The sequence below is a fragment of the Ursus maritimus genome, unplaced genomic scaffold (genome assembly GCF_017311325.1).
Source record: "Ursus maritimus isolate PB19 unplaced genomic scaffold, ASM1731132v1 scaffold_3, whole genome shotgun sequence".
In the NCBI taxonomy this organism is placed as follows: Eukaryota; Metazoa; Chordata; class Mammalia; order Carnivora; family Ursidae; genus Ursus; species Ursus maritimus.
Window position 1 is genome coordinate 44054645 of NW_024425563.1, and position 27204 is coordinate 44081848.

The 27204-nt window shown below is 41.7% G+C and overlaps 1 protein-coding gene across 1 annotated transcript in view; it reads right to left on the minus strand.

The window, feature by feature from the left end:
* The window catches only part of ITPRID1 (ITPR interacting domain containing 1), a 78453-nt gene extending 51455 nt beyond the window's left edge, over positions 1-26998 (minus strand). The window contains exons 1-8 of the mRNA XM_040644550.1: positions 26909-26998; positions 20790-21024; positions 19383-19431; positions 19010-19053; positions 9821-9872; positions 7147-7233; positions 4369-4571; positions 629-1203 (exon numbers count right to left, since the gene is read on the minus strand). Of these exons, the coding sequence (XP_040500484.1) occupies positions 629-1203; positions 4369-4571; positions 7147-7233; positions 9821-9872; positions 19010-19053; positions 19383-19431; positions 20790-21024; positions 26909-26998 (1335 nt within the window). The remainder of the gene's footprint in view (positions 1-628; positions 1204-4368; positions 4572-7146; positions 7234-9820; positions 9873-19009; positions 19054-19382; positions 19432-20789; positions 21025-26908) is intronic.
* Positions 26999-27204: the final 206 nt, after the last annotated feature.

Genomic DNA, 27204 nt, shown 5'->3' on the forward strand with positions numbered 1-27204 from the left:
AGAAGGTGGGACCAGTCCCAGAAAGGTGTACTGGCCTAGGAATGAGGCTGACACGGAAAGTTCTTGGTGCACAGAGTGGTGAATATATGTATGTACAATGGAGGTCAAGTTATGTGAATACTGATAAATTCCAAAGCAAGCAAACAAATAAAATACTAGCCCTATAAAGTCGAAACCAAACCCAAGTCCCTACTTCTTTGCCCAAGGCCCTGCATGAGGCATCATGGGGGAAATATTTCCAAGACACATCTCCTTGAGGACAAAACCTGGTCACCAAGGAGCTGACAGACCAGCGGGGGAGATGTCATTGACACACATGTACAGCCTTTGCCATATAAGCTCTCCCTACCAAGGCTGTGAGAACCCAGAGTGGAGGTGGTGGCCAAGTTGCATTGAGTGGGAAGTAGCTGAACTGACCCTCTAAGACGGTGAAACAAGGTAAGTTAGAGAGTGGCTGGAAGCATGCTAGAATGGCCTGAAATGTCCTAAACTAAAAACAGAAGTTTGGAACAATAAGATATAACACTGCGGGGGTGAAAGAGTAAGGGGTCAACTGAATGTAGGTGGCAGAAAATGCCTTGGGGAGGGTTGTTCTCTTAGAAGTTGAGCGTGTAGGTATAATACTGACCTCTTCCATTTCAAAGGAGTCTGGTGCTTCACTTGCAAGATGAGACAAGCTCTTGAGCTTGTTAGTTTGAATAGAGTTCACCTTTTGAGTTCTGTCCTTGACTGACCCCTCAGACATACAGGAAAGAGGAGCCCTCTTGGCCAGTGTGGATGAGCAAGGCCATTGCTTGCTCAGAAGAGCTCGGGGAGAATGACGAGGTTCCAAATCATCACAGGCTTGGAGAGACGAGTGCTCTGATGAAGGAGACAAATGACTTTGGCCATGGTTGTTTGTCACAACTGGTAACTCTGCTGCACACTCTCCTGATTTTGCACAGGTGATGGAAAATTTGCCCCTCATCTTCAGTGACCCTGACGCTTCTGGGCTGCAATCTCTCCTAATGCTCTGCTTTGAAGCTTTCTTGAAAAGTTCACCCATTCTTCTTCGATGTTCTTTGGCTTCACTCACTGAGGTTCTTTGCACATTTTCCCCTCCATCTTCCTCTTCAGCTTTGTTCTGCAGGATGTTAACATTATTCAGCAAAGATGAGAAGGCGTTGGCTACGTGGTCCAGGATCTCCAGCTGTCGGAAACGACCTGAACAATACAAGGAACGCAGAATTTTTAGAGTGGGTCTTTTCCATGAAACTGCATGAATGTAGTCAAAATTGAAAAGGTTGGTGACACGTGTGATTTTCAAGATGGGAAGGACTACAAGCTCTTGAAACTCAAGTTTTTCTCAGTACGTGCCACCAGTTATTATGCAGGTGATTCCCCAACATAAGGAGATGCCATTGTGTCATGGGAAAAGTGAACACATTTTATATTTAGTTAAATATGCATGACTGTATACACTCATATATGCCTGTAGTTTTTATGTGTGAATCCATAAAAACTATAGGCGAGGATGAGTCTTAATTTAATCATATACATTAAACTAAATGGTAAAGAGTGAACCTAGCCCTTTCATATGAGGTGAACTTGTGTATTCTTCCATGGCTTTAGGTGGTAGATATCCTAATCATCTCCACCATCTCCACTTATACTGTCACCTACTAGTGTGCAAAAGATCATGGAATATGGAGTCAGAAGGCCTGGATCCAAATCCCAGGTCAACTAATCCCTGGAAGTGTGATGTCAGAGTAAATGAATTAATAGAAATAAGGTGCTTAGGGCCTGTGCCAAGCACGTAGGAAATGGTCAGTTTCCTCATTTGGAGAATGAGGGTAATAATACCCATCTTATGTATCTCTCACATCTGTTGTGAAAAGCACAATGCTGTACATATATCAGTAGTTAAAGTTATAAATGTGTAAGACTCAGGATGGGATTATATGGTCCTCAATCATCCAAGAGAAGACAGTCATTAATGTGAAAATCCATTTGCTTTTTCAAATGAACCAGTTCCTCAACTTGTAAGTCTTTCTGGATGGTTCATTTAGGCAATACACAAGTATTGACTTCATTGGCATACGGAAGGGACCCAGTGCAGCTGGGAAAATTTGGGGAGACATTGCCACTTCAAAAGAAAATGGTGAAAAATAGTTTTGGTGTCTCCAGATAATAAAACCAAAATGATGAAAACAGAACACTTTGTTTTTATTACACAGCCTTTTCTCAACTTCAGTGATAGCATGCTGGGTTGCATTGATCAGCAGTGGTCAAAGGCCACATTGGTGGGTAAGGACAGTGTCCTCTGTTCTGTTGTTTGCACCAGCCCTGCAATGCTACTGACTGTCCCATGAGCATATCCTTGTGTCTACCTGCTCCCTTCACTGGAAAGGGGAAGGCTGTGTCTACTGATCCTTCAACTTAAAAAAGTGTGATGGACTTTTCACAGAAGGTTGTGATATTCTTAAAAGAGGAACTCTTGGGTTCTGGATATTTTCAGAAGCATTCTGATTACATTTTCCCCTAAATTCAGCTGTAGTTGAGGCTAATCTTTTATTTTTGTGAGCCCAAGGGTACGGATGAGTCATAACTGTACTTTTATGATTGTCCTATAGCAGATTTTTATACTTAGACTAAATATAAAATCTATCCATTTAACTGGTTAAGTCAATTCAGAGAACACGGTCTTGTGGCATTAGATGAGTGGGGTTTTTACTTGGGTTTGTTTGTTTGTTTGTTAGTTTTGTTTTTGCCTTTGGGAAGATTGAACAATGAACCAATTGATTCTCATCCCTTTAAGTTTGAACCTTTTTTATTGACTTTGAATGAGGCATACTTTTCCCTTCGGTTTTTAGAACAACCAACTAATCTCATTATTGCTTGTTTTACATTTGACCTTCTCAGTTTTCTTGAATCAAAAGTTTCCTGGTGTTGAGTGAGAAGTTACTGTGTATTATTAGCCCAGTGTTGATGGTGGAAGTAAGGGTGGGGTACAATCACAGGACTAGGGGCCATCTCCCAGGTCTTCTATAATCTGTGTGTCAATTTCATCTGTGTTTACTTCACAGCTCAGGTCAAACACTTCCCAAATAATGATAAGTGTTATTATTTTCTCCAAAGAAAGAACCGATCAAAGAACTCGCATCTCCCTATGGCTTGGAGGAGGAGACAACAAAGAATGACACTAATTTCTCCTAAAAGGTAAAGAAACATGGCATCGCAACATCTTCGGGGATACATACTCTTAGATATTGCATTGCTGACATTTTGAGACCCATTTCACCCACATGAAAATGGGGGAAACAGAGACTAAAATGAAAAATCTAAGATATTTGTTTGAGAAAAATACTTTATCTCCTTGACATTCATGAATTTATTTAAAGAACGTATTTCAAGAAACAATTTTGGCATTTTTCTCCAGTCCAGAATTCTGCAAACTCTATCCCATGGAGATGTTCTTCAATGCTCCTCCAAGAAGGGTTTTGTATCTAAATGCTTTTGAAAATGCTGCCCTGCACCCTCTCGAGGAGACCGAGAGTGCGCTTCGGCATAGTAAGCAAATTCTGAAGTAAATAAACCTGTTTTACCTCAGGCATCTTTCCCCCAAATTATTTGAGCACAGTACACACACTCTCTAAGAACATCCTAGTAATGTCCTAGAGAAAAGCATTCCATTGACCACCAGTTGGGGAAAAAATAGCAGCATGCATGATAACTAAGAGATTTAGGCATAGTTAATCCAAAAATTTGGAGATGTGACAGCTTAATACCTATCACTACCTACCACTTACACCTCATTTTGCAATTAAGAAGAGTTCTAAGCCTCAGATATGAGGAAATTAAGGTTCTACCTGTGACTGGTGATAAGCTTTGTGAGATCCCGGTTCCTCTGCCTCCGAGGTATGTGGTTATGGTATACATTAGTGCTGTTCACTGGTATTGCATTTTCTTTTTTCTGGACATATGGTAAGATTGCACATTCTCACCCCTTTGGAGTTAAGTGTGGCCGTGTGACTGATTTTAGCCAATTAAATAGGACTATGAAATCAATGGGTAAATTCTGAGCAGAAAGAGGTAAGAGTCAAGTATGATTCTCCATTTCCATCCTGTCTCTGTCATTGCAACCAGTGACATTCCAGATGTCCACACAGGAGGACAACATGGAGCAGATCGCCTTTCCCCCAAACGCTCACATGAACCTGCAGCAGACACGTAGAGTGATCAAGACGTACACATTTCTTTTCTAGGCCACTGCAATAGAGGGGTGACTGCTACCACTCACATCTTCCAGAGAGTCACTTCCGATACTGTGGCTCATCTGGCCACTCACACTCATCACTGAGATTCGGAAGCCACGCAGCCCCCACTTACCATACAAGTCAGGATTCTCAAGGTCCATTCGCTGCTTTTGAGCTTCAAGAAAAACCCGGATGTTGATTCCTCTGGCGGCTGAGCCACAACCCAGGAATCTGGCTGGGATTTGTGTGCAGATGTCTGGCTCATCTGCACCAAATCCCAGATCCAAGAGAATCTCCACTGGATCTTTTTCCCAAAATTCCAGCCATTCAGGAATGCTGTGGGAAAAATATGAATATCTTTATCCAGTAACAGTTCACTTAACAAAATCTGTTTTTCTTTCCTAGTCACCTTGCCACCCCCTCCAATCTTCCAGAAATTAAGTGAAAGAGGAATCTAAGTAGACAAATAGATGTTGCATCTACTAGAGCTCATACATACTTACTTCAAGGATAGTCCATCACTCCCACTCAGCGTCTGCTTATCTGTACTTTCTGTGCAAGACCAATGAGTTTATTTATCTGACTTTCCATTTCATAATAGGCAAATGTTAAGTTAGATAGGGCAGGGAGATTCTGGGTCAGAAGTGAGAAGTGATACACTGATAGCCACAAGGAAATGGTAGTTCATGGCAATATGAAAGCGAAGGGGGGGGAAGAAAACCCTGTAAACAATAGAACTCAAAGATACAGACGTAGTGAAGAGAAGGGCCATATGCACCCCAATGTTCATAGCAGCATTGTCCACAATAGCTAAATCATGGAAGGAGCCGAGATGCCCTTCAACAGATGACTGGATTAAGAAGTTGTGGTCCATATATACAATGGAATATTACTCAGCCATCAAAAAGAATGATTTCTCAACATTTGCTGCAACATGGATGGCACTGGAGGAGATAATGCTAAGTGAAATAAGTCAAGCAGAGAAAGACAATTATCATATGGTTTCTCTCATCTATGGAACATAAGAACTAGGAAGATCGGTAGGAGAAGAAAGGGATAAAGAAGGGGGGGTAATCAAAAGGGGGAATGAAGCATGAGAGACTATGGACTCTGAGAAACAAACTGAGGGCTTCAGAGGGGAGGGGGTGGGGGAATGGGATAGGCTGGTGATGGGTAGTAAGGAGGGCACGTATTGCATGGTGCACTGGGTGTTATACGCAACTAATGAATCATGGAACTTTACATCAGAAACCAGGGATGTACTGTATGGTGACTAACATAATACAATAAAAAATATTATTATAATAAATAAATAAATAGTTTCAAAAAAAAACCCCAATAGAACTCAAAAAAGAACGTTTTTAAAGAGAATCAGTCTGGGGGCATCGTCAGCTACACAGATCTTTTGAGGATATCACTAAATGCAGACTCCAAGGACTGATACTTGCAAGTAATGCTTTTTGGTCCCTAAGTAGGATTAAAATATGTTCTGTATTTTCCTTTTTTTTTTTTCGACATGGGTGAGAAATAAGAAGTGCTTTCTTCAAATTGTTCGGCTCAGATTTGGCACTTAAAATAATAAACTTTGGTTATCTGGAAATTATATTTATGTATACCAACTACTTCCCAATTACTGACCTTCTCCTTGATGACTATGCTATTGACCTTTTAAAACTCATGGACGGTATGGGAAGCAGAACTTTCGATAAGGTTTTCCTAGGTTTGCTCGGCTCTTTTGTTGCAAGTTTCTGTTTGCCTCTACTTTCCATGCAACACTACGTAGCTTATTTGAGATAGTTTGGATGATTTACTTTCATGACTTCATCGTTTAAATTGGATTAATTACAATTCATTTATTTAGCCATTCACACATTTAACAACAGCCACCTGTAGTCTCACTGGGCAGGCCCACTTACCACACATTACCCAACATCACGTTCACACTTTCTTGTGTGACAAAGAGATCTGGTGCTTTGCCTCCTGATTCAATCAAGGAAGAAAAGATAAGCCAAAAATTCTTACTGCAGAGCTTAAATGGCTCAGCTTGGATAGCCTAATCATTGGAAACAACTGGAGAACAGGGGTACCAATCACTTGATACCTTAAAATAATAAAATTTCAAGGAAGAAAAAAAATTCCCGCGAGAAATCTAAATTGTGTATGAAAGATTTGATTTGTGATCGTATTGACCTCATTGTACAAATATTTATCCTGCCCGTTTATACAAATATTTACTGAACATCTGTCATGTTCTAGGCTCTCTGCTAGGCACCCATGGCACAAAAAAGAACAGGGACATAGTTCTGCCTTCCAGAGGTTCACAGCCTCATATCTAAGAATGTATTCATTGATTGATTTGTCACTAAACATATTTTTAATATCATTAACTCTTATTTATATTTAATTATGCAAGAAATACCTAAAATATATTCATCTTGTTAAAAAATTACTATATTATACATAAAGCTCTCTTTCCCCTTAGCTATTACCCCCACAAATCCTTCCAGATATTTTTCTGTTACATATGTTTTCTAGTTGTTACCGGATCACTCTATAAATAGTAGCATACTCTATGTATCTTTCTGCATCTTGCCTTTTTCCCCTGAAAAATATGACTGGGAGATCATTCTAGGTCAGTGTATATAGTTCTCTCTGCCTATTCCTTTTATCACTGTATAGAATTCCAAAAAATGGGTTGGCCAATAGTTTGGCCATCTCCCCATTGACAGATATTTAGTTTGATGCCACTGACTCGTGTACATTGTGCCTGCAAGTTTTTTGAAAATCCTTTATTCATTCTCTCATCCATTCATTCAACAAGTTATTTCTCAAGTGCCTATTTATAATTTCATGAACTCCATTGTCACACCGAATGATTTCTCTGGATGACAGGTGCCTGGAAATCACATACCTTTGTGGTATACTTGCAGCAGAATAGCCAGAGTTGAAACTGGTCCCTCTGGAAAGGGTGGGAGTTTCTGAAAACGGATGCAGAGATCTGCAGTCGGGGAAAATACCAACAATGAGATGTGTTGATTTAGATAGTCGCCTGGGAGATCATTGTGAATCTTTCCCTTCCAGAGCAAACATTTGCATTTCCTCCTCATTTCTAATAATCCCATAATGGCCGCACCTTTGAAGAAGAGAGAGCATGCAGTGGAGAAGCTGCTTCTCTTTTCAAGAGTGTTGCGTTACAGAAGGTATGAGAATTTAAGTGTTAGGTGCCCGCCAGTGCTCATTATAAAGGTGACAGAACGTCTCACTTTTGACAGATGGCGAATCATTGGGGAACCTTTCAGGAACACAGCTCTGCTAGGCACCAACGTTCCGAAGAAGTTAAAATTGTGTGATGAAAGAGGCACGGCGAGCAGGCACTGAAGTGACTCCGGATTAATTCCCATAACGGTGAAGCATTCCACATTGCACGGTTAACAATCTCTAAATGCTGTCTCCAGGGCTCCCGCGGCCATCCATGTGCAATAGTCACCGACTCCTCTACTACCACAAAAAAGAGTGTCACTCTATCCAAATAGGCCTGCATTGCAAGTCATTTGGAAGCACTTCCCAACAGAATGAGGCCCTGTCGTGGTAGAGTTCAATTTTATAGAGCTCGGATATAGCATCGATACATCTAGCCTCATCAGTCATAGCAGCCAGTTGGCACAAGATTGGAATTAATCAAAGAACACAAAGCAGATATCAAGTTTGCCTAGGAGACCAAGTTATCTTAAATTTGCCTTAGTCCTTTTCCCACATTCAGTCAGAATAGCTGGTCCTTGTCTCTTTGTTCAATTGCTTCTCTGCGTTGAGGCAGAGAAAGTGTATGTTTCTGAATAATAAAGACTCTGGTTTTAACAGATGGTTGAGTTTGCTGGGAGCCCTGGAGAGAGGCGGAAGATATCCTTTTATTTGTTGCCTCCCCTCAGTTTGTATGAGGCCTGCCATATTTCTGTTTCATTCTGGGTTTGAGGATCACGCCATACTTTGCAATGTTCAGCAGAGCCACCCAGAAACTGCCCTGGCCTGCGATCCAGGAGAATCCCTGGATAGTCACGTTTCTAATCAAGCCACGAGAGCAGGAGTGAGTCACGGACCTTGGCTTTCATTTTCCTCTTCAACAAAAGGAGAAAGTTGCCTGAGAGATTTTTGGGGTCCTTTAGGGCTCTCTGATTCTGTGAGCAGCAAAAATAGCTCATCTGCTAAGAGGGAAAAACTATGACAGAGTGGCATTTTGCTTGTGACTTCGTGGGAGTCAGAGGGATACAGTGCTGCATATTTGGTTTTCAACACGTCGATATTGTCCTGAAAATGCCAGGGTAGCTGAGGCATGGGTGCAGAGTTCCCAACCTCAGAATGCTCACAGTCTATGGCCAGTGGTTTAGAAACCAGAGTGTTTCTCAGAATCATCTGAAGGGCTTGCAAAAGCACAGATTTCTGAACCCCACCTCCAGATTTCCTGACTCAGAGTGTCTGGGATGGGGCTCAAAAATTTGCAATGCTGTTAAGTTCTGAGGTGATGCTGTTGCCGCTGCTGTTAGGCACTCCTTTGAGATCTAGTCCATCCTCTCGCTGCTTTCTACCTGAAACATTGGAAATCTTATGCACAGTTGACCCTTGAACAACATGGGGGCTAAGGGAACTGACCCCCCGACACCGTCAAAAATCTATGTATAACTTTTGACTCCCCTAATACTTAACAACTAATAACCTACTGTTGACTGAAAGCCCTCCTGATGATAGCCGATTAGCCCATATTTTGTATGTCATAGGCAATAAATTGTTCTTACAATAAAGTGAGCTAGAGAAAAGAAAACGGTATTAAGAAAATCAAAAGGAAAACACATTTACAGTACTGTATTGTACTTATAAAAATCTGCAGAGTGAAACAAGTCAGTCAGAGAAGGACAAATACCATGTGATTTCACTCATATGCGGAATTGAAGAAACAAAACAAGTGAACAAATAAAGAAAAAAGAGATAAACATAAAACCCCCGACTCTTAAATACAGAGAAGAAACTGGTGGTTGCCAAAGGGGAGGCGGGTGCTGGGATGGGTGAAATAGAATTAAGAGTACACTTATCTTGATGATCATTGAGAAATGTATAAAATGGTTAAATCGTTACATTGTGCACCGGAAACCAACATTGTATGGTAATTATACTTGAATTTAAAAGAAGTCTGCATATAGGTGGACCCACACAGTTCAAAGCCATGTTGTTCAAAGGTCAAACAGCGTGGTGATGAATAACATTGACAATGTAAGAATACGAATGCAACTGTTCTATGAACCGGTCCTTCTGAACAGTTGTCTTACAGTCAATGCCTTTTATGCGCGTGTTTTAATTAAATTCCTTCCCCACCCCCACGCCAGCATTTGTTGATTGAATTTGCTCACTCCTTTATGATATTGAAAGAACCACTATTTCTCTCAATGCTAGTGAAAGCATTCTAGGTGCTGTGGCTAAACCAGTGGCAAGATCCCAAGATCCATGGCATTATTAAGAAGTCTCCTCACTTCCATTTCATTTATGAAAGATGTGGCTGTAAAATACTGGACTGGAGCCATGTGGGTCCTGCCACCTACCTCATGTAGTCCTTCACAGTCATGTGCACCATTCCTTGTTCATGCAAAGAAACTGCAACAAAGAAAAGAGAAGATGAGCTTAATTTCTTTTAGGCACATAGAAGACCTGGTCCTCAAATGAATGAGGATGGGATTGATTTCCATATCTGAGATGGTATCAGCATGAGGTACAAGGCATCTCTGTAGCGAACAAGACAGAATGTAATTAATGGCTAAATTGTGTGACAACCACTTGAAGAAATGTACTTGTTCAGTCGAGAGGGAAGTCGGTGGCAAATGAAGTAGTCAGCAAAGGTTTCATGGAGAAACCAGTACTTGTCTTGGATTTTTAAGAATGGGTAGAATTCGATGTATGGAAAAGAGGTGTGGCCAAGAGCAGAGAGTGTCTGTAGCAAGTCTGCTGAGATGGTAGGGCATTTTGAAATACTCACCCGTGGTCCACAAGGTAGAGGAGCAAGGGTGGGGACAGGCAAATAATACATGAAGGACCCAGCATTTGTTGAGCACCTGCCATGCATTTATATCTCCTAATCTTCACGACAGTCTTAAATTTAGGACCTACCCTGATTTTTCAGTTGAGGAGTTGAGTAATGAGCCAGTGATCATGCAGTCAAAAGTAGTAGGTCTAGGAATGTATCATTACCTTGTTTATTGATTATAGCAATGATAGTTACTATTTATTCAGCATTCACTTTATAGGAAGCAATGTGCTAAGCGTGTTGCATGCACCACCCCTTTTAATTCATACAACAAATCTATGAAATAAGTATTACGGATCCCCCTTAACAGAGAGGCAAACTGAGGCTCAGAGAGATTAAATACATTTCCCATGGCCAGCAGGATGCCACAGCTTATGTCTATTTGTTGCTGTTGTTTCTTTTCAAAACACCACATTGCCACAGAATGTCCTGTAGCTTATTTGAAAACCAGAAAGAGGAGTTTATACGTATGTGTAGGGACATAGCTTTTGAGCAAACAAATAAATGTGAGAGAGATGACGCCGAAGGTCCATTTGCCTGGTTAGCGGTGCTGAGGACAGAATGGAGGAGCTAACTGTTGGGCGGCTCCTGAACGAGCCGTGGCAGCCTTCAGGATCTGTGTCATGATGTAACGCTGCGGCAGACGTCTGCACAGGGAAGCATTCAGAACACGGGCCAGTTCCTCCGAAAGTTCACCAGCCTTCTCATTTCCTCCCATGGTGGCTTTCCTGGGTGTGAATGTGCGACATGCATAAAACTGGAAATGTCGCCACCCAGCACTCCCATGAGAAAGTCAAGTTTTTCACTGCAAGAAATATATGCAGGTGGGGGAGAAATTTTGGAAAAACAAACCTAAATGATTGAAACATACAAAAAAAAAAAAAAGGTTGAAAATAACAAAAAGCTCTTCAGTCTGGAGCCAGAGTTCCTGTCTGGGTAGGAGACTACGAACAGATCTCTAGGTATCTGTGAACTTGTCTCTGGGTGCCAAATTTTGGGGGTGGAGATAAGAATACGTGTAGTTTGCAGCTGTTTTTTCAAAGGCTCAGTGACCCTGCTGAATGGGAAAGGAACACTAGTCTAGAACGATAAAGACTTGAGGCATATCACTGAGGTGAGATCTTAACTGAGCCCGGAATGCACAATGACAATTTTAAAAGGTAGCGAGATCACGGTTACGATGAATGTCTGCCCTACAAAACAAATAGAACTCTGTCACAGAAAAGTCATAGGGAGTAAAAAATATAAATCCATCATGGGCCTTTCCAGCACTGGGACCAAGCTGTTGAGAGTATCACAAGACAGTTCTCAAACTATTATTCCTTGCCTGTTGGAGGGTTTGTTGGGTTTTGGTTAGTTCAGTTGTTGTTGTTTTTTTCCACTTCGTTAATTTGTAAGATAAACTTCCTGGGCTTGTCAGGGTTAGGTCCTTGTTCCCTTTGCCCGTTTTCAATAATGAACCTGAACTGAGAGGCACCAGCTGGCGGCCCAGTTCTCGCCAGCCCTGGGATTCCTTGAATTTCCTTAGAACTCAGAAGATACAGCCCCATCGGGGTCCAGATCTCCTCAGGGAGCAATTTGTCGGAGCCCACGTGTGCTGCAAACCTCTGCGGTCTCCATCCTGCTCGCTTGGTTCATTAGTGGTTACCTGCCGGGCTCCCGGGAGCATTTAAGTCCGCTACCTCTGACCATGACAAGAATCTGACACCTAGGGCATGCCATCATGGGACAGACAAACTGCTCCTGTTACCCTGCTTTTCCTCAAGCTTTGTGGTCACCATGCTCCAGGCTGCCCCAGGCAGAAGGTGGAACACCTCCGAATGGGCCTGTATCAATCCCATAAGGCCCTGCCTGCTAGGGTCTCCTTACGTCCTTCTCGCTTCTCCAGTGGCTTGGTCTTGATATTTTCCCCAATTTTTTTTTCCCTTCTAAGATACCCTTATTAGGTTTTTAAAACCAGATTTTACTCTTTAAAGGCAATGGTGGATCGAGGAAGAAAAATAATAATAAGGTCCTCTTATCCCTAAGGCTCATAAGGGTTGGTCTGGAAGAGAATTAAAGCAAGAAAAAAAGTTCTTTGCTCTACTCACTACATCCCATTGCATGGGTTAAAATGCCAGTTCTGATTCCCATTTAGACACTTGAGTCTCCAGCCACCCTCCCTACTGTTAGGTGGACTTCTGCCATCTGAAGCAGCAGACACCGCACTTAACCCTGCAAAATGTATTACTGGAGAAGATGTAGTGAGATATGCAGAAGGCACTAATTAGCACCTTTATTGGCTTAGAAAGCATTTTTTATTTTGGTTTTCCTAAGCATTTCTGACTGATTCATGGAAGACATTTGGTTCTTTGGAATATCGTCCAATAGACTAATCAAATTACATTTTCACAGGGCTCTAAAATAATAGCATTCTGCAGCTTTCTGTATATTTAACTCCTGCATGACCAAGATGCTGAGTAGAGGCAGTCGGCACAGTTTGTCTCAGTTTGCACATGATTACAATCTATGTTCTTACAAAAGGAAAGATTCTTCGTTGTCCTTAACACTCAGGCTTAAAACCATAAAGCCAGCTGTAATGCTTTGCTCTTCTCCACCCCCATATCTGCTTATTTTCCGGATGCAGGTGACTCCTCGTCTCTATTCCAGCGCCGAGCCCAAGCCCTCATGACCTCAAGCCTGAGTTCACAACATCTTCCCAAAGTGTGCACCTTCTTCCTATCACCAGGATAAACACTGGAATCTGTCATCTCTCTTCTCAGAAACCATTCATAACTCAGTCTAGTAGAGATGGCAAGTGTGTAACATGCCTGGTTCAATCCCCCAGCGAGGCACCTGTGGCGGCTATCACTGACTATTCATGACCTTCTGTTCAGGTGAACAAAGATAGGGTCTCGAAATCCTCCTCAACACAGACCCCAGTTACAACTACCCCTCCTTTGACTGGTACCTGAGATGATCTTAAGACATCAAGTGTGATTCCCTCTTTCCGGATTTTAAGGCGTGTATAACCAGACAACACCCTATTTACGAGAAAAATTTCCACCTTTGTTCCCCAGCACGAAACCATTTCTCTAGTCTGACCACCTTCTCTATGCTTTCCTGCACACATTTGGTTTCCTTTTCATTCTGTGCCTTTGTTCAAGCTCCTTGAACCAAGTGACATTGTCTTCCTTTGCCTCTTTGTTTTTATCAAAACCATATCGCTCTTTGACTAGCTCAAGTCTCTCTTCTTTGAAGATTTCCCAATCTGACTTACATCAGCTTCATTATGGACCAGTTTTACTAAGATCTTTTGTTGACTAGCTTTGGGGAAATCAGATGTGTTAGAGATAATTCCTACCTCAGTGGGATTTACAATTTTGTTAGTGAGGCCGCTCATATCCCTAATAATTTGAGGCAGCACGGAATGAGTGCCATATGGGTAGAAGCCACCCTGGATGTGACTGGTGTTCAGAAGAAAACTTGAGGCTCTTAGTGCAGGAGTCAGGAAGGGGCCTTATAGAGAATATAAGCCATGACCCAGGTCATGGCTCAAAAGAAGGGCAAGAGGAGAACAGAACAGGAAAGACTTTGAGACAAGAGGCATTAGAGGAAGAAAGATGAAGCATTAGGATGGCAATGAAAGGGGATAAGACAAGAGGGTCTTGTGAAACATTGGTACAACGGTATTCAGATTGCAATGGTCCTGGGAAGTCAGAGGGACCTAGGTAAGAGCAGGAACCACGCACCCCACATCTTTATGTTCTCCACTAGCACAGTGCTTTCTTTTCTTTTCTCTTTTCTTTTTTGTTTTTAAGAGAGAGTGAGGTTAGAGGGAGAGAGAATCCCAAGCAGGCTGCATGCCCAGTGCGGAGCCCAACACGGGGCTCCATCCCACGACCCTGAGATCAGGACCTGAGCTGAAATCAAGATCAGATGTTCAACCAACTGAGCCAGCCAGGCACCCCTCCACTAGCACAGTTCTTGGCTCTGAAAACTTGTGTTTGATAAGCATTAAGGGACCATCTACTATGTTTAACTGGACTTATATCGACCTCAACTTATAGGCCACAGATTTTAGAATTTGATTTTGTAAGTTCTTATTTAATAAAGAACTGGAAAGACGTAACTTTATTCTTCAAGGATCTCCCGGGATTGGAGAAGAAATATCTAAATCTTAAAAGGACAAATGAATTAACCACCCATCAAGTAATCAATGGTTCCAAACCAATCTTTGACAAAAACTGTTTTGTGTTTTTTTTTTTGCTGTAGATGTTGGATCTGGTTTTTTCCCTCACAGTTATGTTTGGCTGTGTTATTAAACAAGTGCACGTTATATAAAGCCTCCCAGTGACACATGCATTTGTGTAGGGGTCTGTCCCTGCAGGGTAACTCCAATGCACTCTCACAGGGCAATGGTGCCGAAGTCTAATTCGTTCCTCAGTGGTGGGAATGGGCTTGTCGAAAACCAGCTCCTCTCCCCAGGCTTTCTTATACACGACTTTAATATGGAATCTGGGATTAAGAAGAATCAGCAGCCTGAGAAGACAAATCTTCACATCCATGACCATGTACTCTTTAACCCCCAATTGACCCCAAAGAGTTCTGACTGTCCTATTGTGTTTCTGGTTACAGGAAGGTCCACGGATCCTCAGTGAGCACAAACTGAGAATCAAACTTGTGTTTGCTTCTGCCGTTGGTGACCCCTGCAAGGAGCTGATCTGCACCCGTGGTGGTGGTTCTCAGAAAAGAAAAGCCGAAGAAACTGAAGGATGCCCATAAGGGTCTTCCTTGTAAGTCACCCATGTACCCTGAGTAGACAGTGCTCTGGAGATACTTAGGATAACCGTCACACCACTCAGCTAAGACGGCCAAATATTTGTCAGAAGACAGGGCAGGCAGCGAGAGAGCATCCTTTGTGAAATACGTTAGTGAGACATGGGATGCGAGCAGCCAGCCAATCTTCATGGGGCTTTTCAGAGGAATTATTTTTTTATTTTGGATCCAGATATGGTTATTTTACATTTCCACACTACTCATGACGTAAAAAATTAGCTCTACTCTACAAAATTTAAATTCTGGAGGACTGTGCTGTGGCTCCGAAGGCAGGGCCCCAGATCCAGACCACCTGGAGAGAGAAGTAAAGGCCAGTGAACTCAGCTGCGATGCTCACACTTTGACTTTTCACGCAGGGGGATTGACACAGGGCTTTGCTTTCCTGCTAGGGGCTCCCATGTGTAACACATAGAGCAAATGATCCTGGGCCTCTGGAGACGCAACGTGGCTCCAGAGTCAGACAGATCCGAATTCAAATCTTGACCCCCTTACTTACTAACTAGGCTACCTTGGGCAAGTTACTTAACCTTTCTGAGTCTCATTTTCCTCCTTGCAGAAGTTAGTAATGGTAATATTTACCTTGGAACATGGTTCTGGTAAATGAGATAACATATGTAAAGTACCTAGGCTGCGTGCCCTTCATATGTATTCATTTCTTTTCCCTCCTAGTTCTACTGATGAAGAGGCTGGAGTACCAAGGGTTAAGGGTTTTATCTAGCACAGTGGTACAGAGCACAACGGAAAGTGGGCCAGCCAGATTCCAGTTTAATAAGAATGAGACTTTAGGTGGCCACAGAGCAGCATGAACACCAAAGAGTCACCATAAAAGGCCAACACCCCAACTTGGCCATCTCTAAATTCAGAAGGAATTCAGCAACAGGACCCCTGAAACCTTATGCCACCCCCCATTTTACTTGGGACTCAGTCCAAGACCTGGAGGCCCACTAGAATGCTTTCTGTGGGAGGCATTGTGTCACCTCCAAGAGGAGCAGGCACTTGGATCTCATTGCTACTTCATTGTATGAAGGCCTCAGGAGTGATCAATGAGGGAAAACAGCCTTAAAATAAGTTCTACGTGTAGTGGGTTGAATTTAATTTCTGTATCTGAAATCTCATTTTATTTTTAAAATATTCTTTTTTTAAGATTTTATTTATTTATTTGAGAGAGAGAGAGCACAAGTGGGGTGAGGGGCAGAGGGAGAAGCAAACTCTCCTCCAAGCAGGGAGCCTGATGTGGAACTTGATCCCAGGACCTCAAGATCATAACCTGAGCCCAAGGCAGATGCCTAACCGAATGAGCCACCCAGCCACCGCTGAAATCTCATTTAAGAATGTGTCCTTTATTTGAAAATAGGGTTTTTGTAGATACAGTTAGTAAAGGTGAGGTCATACTGGATTAGGGTGGGTCCTTACAAAAGAGAAAAGCTTTCCCCCCCACAGTGAAAAGTGGCTGTGTGGAGACAGAGGCAGAGAATGGAAGGCTGTCACCACAAGCCAAGGAATGCTGAGAATTTCTGGGAGCCATCTGCAGCTAGGAAGAGGCAAGGGAGGATTCTTCTCTAGACCCTTCAGAGAGAGAATGACCTTGTCAACACACCTTGATTTCAGACTTCCAGCCTCAGAACCATGAGAGAATAAATTTCTGTTTGAAGCCACCGAGTGTGTGGTAATTTGGAACAGCTGCCCTAAGAACGAATGCACCACTCTGTGTCATACTTCTGGTATTTTCCCTCCAGTTGTGACCACTCTTCTCTCTTCTCTTCAGTTTCTTTTCATCTTGCTACAGTTCTTCTCCTTGCCACCCTCACCACGAACTTCAGGTCACCAGTTGCTGGTCCTGTTCTAGCTTCCACATTTTTTCAGTATGACTCTTGGCTTCTCTGAACTCCTGCATTTATTGGTCTCATCATGGCTATGACCAGCACACACAGGGCTGATAGGATGCCTGGCTTCCAGTTCCTCTGCCCCCTTCTAACCAGGTGTGCCCCCAAACTCCAGTGCTTGATCACTCTGTGGCCCAGATTCTTCACCTGCGAAGCTCAGATGAACACCAGACTTGCTCCCACACAGGTTACTGAGTTTAAAATATGATAGATCATAAAGAGCCTTGTAAAAGTGAAGGCTCAATTAAACTTGTAAGAGGCTATTCCATTATTATTAAAACCCTTGCTGAAGATAAAGGACCTGGCAAATGGGAGCTGTGCGTTTCTGATTTGCTAGTCCTCCTTTCCTCCTGCTTTGCACCTCCTGTCTGTGCCTTTACACTTCATTAACTTGATTCAGAGGTGGAAGGGCCATGGTTGTCTCATTTCTGGGAAGTGAAGCTTTTAATAATACAGTTACTGACCACCCCAGAGTTAGTGCCAGGCCTCTCACCACACCCCGGGCAAGATGAAACATCAGGGGGATCTGACATCTCAGGCTGGCTGTATGTCTTAAGTTCTTTTTCTTTTCCTTCCTTCCTTCCTTCCTTCCTTCCTTCCTTCCTTCCTTCCTTCCTTCCTTCCTTCCTTCCTTCCTTCCTTCCCTCCCTCCCTCCCTCCTTTAAGATTTTATTTTTAAGCTATCTCCACACCCGATGTGGGCCTAGAACTCACAACCTCAAGATCGAGTCACATGCTCTACCAACTGAGCCACCCAGCCACCCCAAGTTCTTGCCTTTTCTTGACTCTGCACCACTATAAACAGAGATACGTACATTCAGTTTATTGGCAAACATCTTCAGAGACTTTGGGATTGTGGAACTTTAATATTTAAAAAAATAAAGAAGCGTGGAGAAGGAGGAGATTTCAGTGATATACCTAGTTTTTTGTTTTTGTTGTTAGTAAAAAAGTCCCAAATTTAAACTGGTGGGTAGCTAGTGGTCAATCTTAATTTAAGATGTCAGTGGAGGAAGTGAAATAATTAAAATTAGCCAAGTAAGTAACCATTAGACTAATAGTTTTCCCCTCTTATCATTAAACTCCAAATTTATGTCATTTTTTTACATACATTATTTATGGCATTTCATCAGTTTTAAAAACATGCTTTTTTCCCCACATTTTAACATCTATGAAATCAGGAAGAGTCTTGTCAGTGTTGCCTTTCGTTTATAATTGCCAAGGCTTGCTGTTTTATTTTCCTGGGTAGCACTTAAAATGTGAACACATTTTTAAATTAATTAATTAATTTAGTAATCTCTACACCCAAAGTGGGGCTCAAACTCATGACCCCTAGATCAAGCGTCACGTGCTCCACCAACCGAGCCAGCCAGGGTGGGGTTAGGGGGCCCTGTGAGTGCATTTTATAATCGTATGTCTATGAAATACAGTATTTCATTTAAAGAAGGTGGGTACTGTGAGATCTGCAATTAATTTCTTTTTCTTTTTATAATATTCTTATCAAATCTCAATGTAACAAGTGTGATACATTTTCTGCGTCAGAAATACATACTTGCACTGTTTGCCATAGAATTCAGTCATCTGTTCTTTTTGAGAACAAATGCACCATTAGGAAGGGAGGGTATAATTTTGAGACTGGAGAATAGAAGGAAACTAGATTTAGACATAAAAGTACCATACAGTGTGAGGAAAAGTTAAACAATTGCATTTCCATAACTACATCCTTGCAAAATGTCTTCACAGAACCCGGTGAGTTTTCTGGTAGAGTCTGAGCTAATGATGTGGCAGGAGGCCTGTTTACAGCCCCCACCTGCTGCGGAATGACCCCCTATCCTTTCTGAGACTCTGTTTTATATATCAAACAAAGCAATTGAGCTGGATGGTTTTTGAGATCCGTTCTGTTTCTAGCAAGCTCTGATAATTCTCATTTTAAGAAGATTTATTCACATAGACATTTTAATAAATTTACTCAGGTCCACAAAGCCTAAATGTTTCTGGTTCTCTTGTCTTACCGGTGTGGTCGATGACTTGCTGAAAGTTTTCGTTTACAGAGACCCTATAAAGAAACAAAAATATTGCGAGTCAAACAATGTGCACATCTCAATTATACTAAATTGCATTTTAATTAAACAGATGAGAGTAAATGCAAAGCTAGGCTTTTCTATGGGAGGACTTTTTAAAAGCAATCAACAGTTAGGGATTGGAACAGTATTCTGTTGTGTACTTTAAAACTGATATATAACTTACGCAATAATAGAGCGATCCTTCATGCACTCAGTTAAAATGAAAAGCCCTACCTGTCTCACCTTGCCCCAGAAGAGTTACCCACATTGTTTTCATGGATTTTTGCAAGACAGATGTGCAAAGGCACGAAGAAACACTTACAAGAATCCAGAGTCCAGCCACTGCTGAATAGTTGCTTGTTTGGAATCTTCTATAAAAGAGAAAGAAACAGACCAGTCAATCAAAGCACACCAGCTAAAATAATGCTACGCCATTATCCAGCCACCACCCATAGCTCTATTTCCTACATAGTTAGTCACATGTTTCTACAAGCATATTCATTTATTTTCCCAAGGCAAAACTTCCTGCTTTCCATAATCAGTCTTTCTTGAGAACGAAGTATAAACTTGCCAAATGACTGACAAAACAAAAAGAAAGAAAGAAAGAAAGAAAGAAAGAAAGAAAGAAAGAACAGAAGGAAGAAAAGAAAGAAAGAAAGAAAGAAAGAAAGAAAGAAAGAAAGAAAGAAAGAAAAGAAAATGTGAAAAGGAAGAAAAATAAATCACTGAAGTACAAGAGACGTTAGAATAAATTTTAAATTACCTGGTGTGAACATGAAGAGTGAAAATGCATACCAGACTTTTGTCTTTCTCTTGTCGGACATAGATCACCATGGACCCTCTCCTTATTGAATCACGACATTTACCTAAGGCAGCTAGCCAGTGATGTTTATTTGCAAGGAGTTCTCTGCCAGGTTCTAAACCAAATTTGCATTCATTCCAGGGACAAATTGCACTAGAGTCCCAGGATTGCCAAAGGCACCCTGTGTTAAAAAGGCACCAGTCTTTTAAGGTGGATCTTTGTCACTGGCTTAACAAATAGTCGACAGGCAAAAAGGAGAGGATAGAAAAGCAGCATTTCCTGGTAAATATTTCTTTCCTTTCTGGTTGGCTACAGGGTACTCTGGGCTGATTTTCTTTGACTTTATCCCACCGAACAGTGAAGAACTGACTTACCCCTTCACAAGGTGTCTGGTGAACCAGAAAGGCCAAGTAGGCATGCAAGGTGTTTATTTTTTAATTTAGGGACTCTAGAGAGGTAGAATGAATTTGGTGGTGGGCAAAGAAGAAAAACCATCAGTTATATCACAGTGGAGGGAAAAGTTTTCCTACTTATGACTCTTTAAACTATTAAAATTATTGCAGAGGCTTCATGCAAGACCCAGAAAATAAGAGGCTTTCAACAGAATGTTTGAGGTTCTGAAGGAAGCCTCATGTCTCTGTCATGGACCCCATGCAGCTTCAGGGTCCTGGGGGACTTGGGACGAGAAGATCTTGGAGCAGAAAGGGAGAAGTCTGTCTATTTCCATCAAGAAGGTGTGTGCTTTGTATGTCTGTGGGGAGAAGTCAGAAGTGCCCATTACATAGAAGTTTCTGGCATCCTTCCGGGAACACTGGTGTCTTCAAAGCCAAGTGTTTGTTCCAGAATCATTTGCCCCCAGCCAAGCCCCCACAACCCTCACCACCCTCAGCAAGATGTTTTCAAATAGCCCTGAGGGTCTGTTCTCACCCAGCATGGGGATGGTGACACTCTGGCTTTCCTCCCCAGAGCCAGGAGGCAGCTGCTCATCTAGGGGAGCCCACGCCCTCTTGGTGGACCTCAGGATCTCTCTCTTGCTCTTTTCTTGGCCTCCTTGGGAGTTGCCGGATCCATGTGACCTCTCCGCCATTGTGAGAGAATAATTCAGCAAACTAAAACATAGAGACAAACAAATCAGACCCAATGAGTCCACTTTCAGGCTTGACTCAGTGAGAAGAAGCCAGAGTGCTAAGAGGCCACCACAGTCTTTCCGGAGCCTGGCTCACGCACCCGAGCCGAGTTCCCTGTCTCAGTGAGGAGAAGTGGCTCCCTCTCAATGGAAAGGCAGCTGGAGACTGGGGACTAATGTGGCCTCACCTGTCATCAGGCCACATTCACCCTCTGGTGGATCCAGTCAGGTGGTCTGCTATGTGGATGGAGAGCAAAGAAATTGTGGACTGGGGGGGGCACTCCAGCCAGGAAGAAAGATTGAAAGTATTGATTAACATAATCAGTATCTTTCAAATTTATGCAACAGTTAACATCTATAAAAATATTTTTAAAGAATCCAAAATGTAAAAAATTAGGGCTTTGGCAACAGATCAAGCTGGACGAGCCTCACAAGCCTGACAAGTCTGTGCTTGTTGGGTGGCCTTGTACAAATTTCATAATCTTCCTCTATTCTCTTATTTTTTAATTGGGTATAAATTATACTGAGTTTTAATGACTGCTGACCTCAGTGGAGTACTTATGATGTGATAGCTTCTATGCTGAATTCTATACATCCATTATTTCATTTAATTGCCAACAAAGGAAGCAATCTAATTGTCACAATTTTATAGTAAATTGAAGAGCAGAGGGGTCGCATACCTAAAGCTATGCAATAACCGGCACTCAAACCCAGGCACTGGACTCCGAGCGCATTCCTGTGATTATGAAGCTAGACCGTCTAACCGGTAGACCGGTGGGGACAGTTAGAATGTTAATAAATATATTATGCCTATGGCGCAAGAAATATTGACCACCCTCGTTATCTCATTTAACCTTTATTAATATCATTATGAGGCTTGCAGAGTAAGAGGAGGAGGCAGAAGCTTAGAGCAGCTGAGTAAGTTGTTGAAACCCCCTAGATTATTAGGACATTAAAAACGAGGGTCTCCCTCTTATTCATCAATGTGTCTCCAGTATTTGACTGAATTCCCAGCACAGAGGAGATGCTAAATGAATACATATAAAACTAAAGTATCAAAGCTAGGGTTTAAAACTACACTTTCTGACTAAATTCTTTCCAGGGTATCTACTTGAATTTGCATTGGTTTATTCTTCAAGTTTAGAGTACTTCAGCAGCATGTCTTAAACCCCTAAACTCACGCATAATCACTGGTCACATGACTTAAACCACCATTTCTAATCAGTGTTTAATCAAGGCAAGCCATTCAGATTTACTGTAAACATTTGAATATTTTCATTTAAGTATAGGTGAGCATTCCTGCTGCATTTGGCCGTGAGAGTTTCCTTACATGCTTTGTACATTAAAATTCTATAATTCAACTAAAGTATAAATATACATTTATTGTTACAATAGTAAATTACTGCAAAAATCAATGACAATTGTGATGACTGTTAATTTTATGATTAAAAAAGCAAATACTAAGAAATGTCAATTATTTAAAAATTATGGCAAAGGGTGGGCAGTTAATATCTAAATTCCCAGCGAGCCGTTGAGTCAGCCAACTTTAGCAAGTTAACTTTTGGAGGGTGCCTGAATGGCTCAGTCTGTTGAGATTCTGACTTTCGATTTCGGCTCAAATTGTGATCTCGGCTCAAGTCAGGTCCTGATCTCAGGGCTGTGGGATCAAACCCTGCTTTGGGCCAGCAGGGAGTCTGCTTGAGATTCTCTTTTCTTCTCCCTCTGCCCGCCCCCACCCCGTCACCCACACGGGTTCTCTCTCTCTCTCAAATAAACAAACAAATATTTTTAAAAAAGAAAGTTAACTTTCAGAATATCCTCTGGGAACAAATACATGTTAAATAAAAATTTCGATGCTAACACAAGACAAAAATAATACAGTTAAGATTATAGTTCAACCTTTATAGGATTATTTGGTATAGAATTCATAACACTAGACAAAATAAATTTTAAGAATTGCATTTGATTTCTGGCTATTTAATTTTACACACGCGTTGGATCTTTTGAGTAAAAAGGGTCCTCTTTGGTAATGCCATGCATCTTGCGTGTGTATTCAACTCTGGCAATGCAAAATTTCACAAGGAGGGAAAATCTCCAAAATCGTGCTCAACAAGATTCATGAAATATCAGACTCAATAAGTGCTCGGGGGTTTCAAGAAAAGAATAACGTATTAATGGAAAAATAAGGTACCCCAAAAGAGTCTTCTTCTCCAGCAACCTCAGCTCAAAGTGCTGTCCTATTTAGCACAAAAGATTCTGCTCTGCGGTGGAAGCAGGAGCTGTCAAGCAGCTGACATCCTCAAATTGCCGCTTCTGGACTACAATGTCCAATTTTAACCGAGCTACCACTTTTTTCAAATAGAACACTGTAAAAATCATCAAAGTTTTAGATAAAAGTGCTGCTTTATTGGTCTGTCCCCAAACTTCCATTCTAAAATGGCATGTTTGACCTCAGCTGCCAGGCTTGCCCAACTAGCGAGGATACGTGCCCTGCCAGCTCGGTTGTAGTTGGCTTTAGAGCAGTAAAAAGCCTGCCAAGAAAAGTGGGAACCCTTGCTAAAGGCGAGGGTCAGGGACCAGTTTGTAAAGAAAAACTCTTTTGTTCCCGTCTGTTTTAGCGGATGCCTTTCCGGTTAGTAAACAAATCTGCTTTGGATTCTCTGATGCCTGGGTCACCTTCCTTTGGCACCCACTGGCTTGAACCGAAGAGCAGTTCTTTGCAAAGGGACACGGATCAGGTGGCAGCCCTAAATTGCCCAGGGGACTGATGGGGCAGAAGTTTTGGGATGTGGTCTCTGCTGAATCCTTCAATTAACCCTTTTCTCCCCAGGACCATTTGGAATCAAATTCTTGCCAATGCTCACTTGGTCCAAAGTGAATCTTCATCCGAGATTATGTTGCCATCTGTGTATGAAGGTCCCTTCCCTTTCTTCAGATCCTTTGTATTCTAATTACAATGCCATTAACCCTTATGTGTATAAAGAACTTCCTTTACTGTGGGAAATTTCTTACATTATCAAGTTTAATTTAAAAAGAGGATGAAAAACAATAGATGCACTAAGAACTGAATTTTGTAAAAACAAAACTAAAGCAAAGTGTATTGAAAAGAAAAAAGAAAAGGAGAAATGTACTGAAATGTTATCAAGTTTTCAAATTTTTTAAAATACTCAAAACGAGAAAAAAATTGGTGTTGTTATATTAATTTTACATGACATTTTCTTTCACTTGAGCAAATTCAGCTATATATGGGAAGCCTTCAGCCCACAGTGAAATCACAGAATTTGATACTTTGATACTTGAAGCAGCGACAATGGTTACATTCTTGTCCTCTGGGGTTATTTAACTTTTTTCACCTCTATGCAAACAGGTCCTCTTGCCAAACAGCTTGTTCATACTGGAGAATAGGGACTGTGTATTATTTATCTCTGTGTTCCCCATAGATCCCAGCACAGAACCCTGCCCAGGGTAAATAATCTGTAGCTGTAAATTGATTGCTTGGTTATTTGGTAAAGGGACACCAGCTGGTTTAGCCAGCATTGTTGGTTCTTATGTGGTTAAAAGAGTACGTGCTTTCAGGTCAGATAACTCCAGATTTTAATCTCAGCTCTGCTGCTTTTCTGACATCTCCTTGGGGAAATTTTCAAACATCTCTGCTAATCTATTTCTTCATCTCTGTAATGAGTATGAAATAACCACTTCATATGTTGGAAAAAATTAATGAAAAAAAATATAAAACAATCAATACCCGTATTGATCAGTTTTTTTTTCCTTCTTTATGTTGCCTCTGTAGGTCATTTTCATGTCAATATAAAACAATCAATATCCATATTGATCAGTTTTTTTTTTTCCTTCTTTATGTTGCCTCTTTAGGTCATTTTCATGTCAAGATCTGTCAGGATTAGGGGCGCCTGGGTGGCACAGCGGTTGGGCGTCTGCCTTCGGCTCAGGGTGTGATCCCAGCGTTGTGGGATCGAGCCCCACATCAGGCTCCTCCACTAGGAGCCTGCTTCTTCCTCTCCCACTCCCCCTGCTTGTGTTCCCTCTCTCGCTGGCTGTCTCTCTCTGTCAAATAAATAAATAAAATCTTTCAAAAAAAAAATCTGTCAGGATTAGGAAAAGAATCACCAATCAATGTAACAGTTTGGTTCTTTTTCCATAGGAGATAATTTCTGACTCTCATGGTTTGTGGATAATCTGTGTCATTTGAGATTACTTAATTGGAATAAATGTAGTTGGAGAATAGGAGAATAAAAAATTTCTGTGACTATGAGAATGCAGATTTACCTGAGACTAGAGACTCATATCAGAGTTTGGAAATTCCTTCAACTACAGTCTTAATTTCAAGGTTATGATTGATAACTGTAGACTGTAGTTCTAGCCTTGGCTCCACTTCTGAAGACCTGTGGTCAAGAAGAGAACATCATAATGGGAAAAAAATTCCACAAGCATTCTGGGTCCACAGGAACCTCACCACTGCCATGTCTCTACAATGGATCCTCATCATCACCGCCTCTGTTCAAGCCTTTCATCAAGATCTCAAATTGTATTCAGGTTTGCCTTGCTCCCCTCCATCTGCCGTATACAATGACATCCCCCCAAAATTTAGGAGAAGTCTACATAGAACCATATGCTCCAGGAAGACCTGTCCCTTTCCCAGCTGTGATGTCACTCATAGAGGTTTAAAAGGGAAGCCTTGATAGCCCCTCATGCTCTCAAAAAGATGATTACCATGAGCCTCGATATCATTCACTTCCCTCCGCAGATTAAGAGACCAGTCCTGGGAGGCTGACACTTTAAGAGAAATGACTCACACTTCTTACTGTAAGAGACCATAGGACTAATCCCATCATGCCCTTGAACCATGCTCATGTGGTGGTGGACATTGCCTCATCTGGCCCAACCTCCCACCTTCCCCAGGTGCTCCCAATGCCTGTGACCTCTGGAATTCATGGACTATCACCTACCACATCCCCTTTATCCTAAGCTCTTCACCGAATGTCCCTTCATCTCCTTTTTCTAATTGCAACCTGAACGTGGCTTCCTTTGCCCCTCTCTCAAGCTGTGGCTTTTTCTTTCTCACCCATTGAGTCAGGACCATAACCTTGGAGATGGTATAAAGTTCCTCCATGTTCCTCATTGATGCTTTCAGATCTTGTTTCCTCTCTCTTTTGAAGCATAAACTATCAGACTATGTTGTCATCAACATCCAGGACATTTACCCTCGTTTACTGAAAATGGAATGGTATTTCTGTCATCCTCCTGGAAGATTTCATTGTCAATCGAGATGACCCATCAACACCTGACCACTCAGTTCAATAATCTGCCCACTTTCAACATTCCTTCCCTCCACTCAATTCCCATGGTCATACTTCATCACTATAAATGAACAATCTCCAAATTCCCAATTTCAAGCATCCCTTCTCACCTCTATTCTACTCACAGACTTTGCTTGGACACCATTTTTCCTCCTTATTGGATTGTTCCCTTTAGCTTACAACATGCTATAATGTCTCTCATCTTAAAATAATCCTCCTTTGACCCTTCAATCTCTCTCCAACGCCTACTCTTGTTTTCTATTCAACTCATGATGATTCCTGAATTCACATTTCCAAATCTCAGAATAGAGGACCTGAGCTTCAGAATGGGGTATCCCTAGTTACTTGATATCTTCACTTGGATACTTACATTTTTAACTTAATATGTGCCACCCCAAATTCTTTACTCTTTCCTTGACTGCTGCTTGATCCCCTATATACCTGCCTTTATTCCAGTATTCCCCATCTCAATAAATGTCACCACTATTCAGGCAGTTGCTCAGGCCAAGAACTTATGAGTCTTCCTTAATTCCTCTATTCCTTTTCCATCTTACATCAGGTCCCTTAAAAGAGGGTGAGAGAGGGGCCCTTACAATATATCTCACATTGACCTCCTCTGCTGCTGTCAACCTGATGTGAGTGAGAGCTTGTAATCTCATTCGGATCACAGCAAATGCTCCCAGGTACAGCACCATCTACACCTCCCACTCTCTTATTACCCACCCAAATCAGTATGCTAACACTTAACTATCAGTTCTTATCATTTCAGAATTTTCAGTAGTTGACCATTTCCTCTTAATGGAAACAATCTTTTCATTTGTTTTTTTTAATACCATGCTCTCTCAGATTTCCTCCTATCTCATTCAAGGCTTTTTTCTCAAGATCTTTTGCTGGCTTTTCT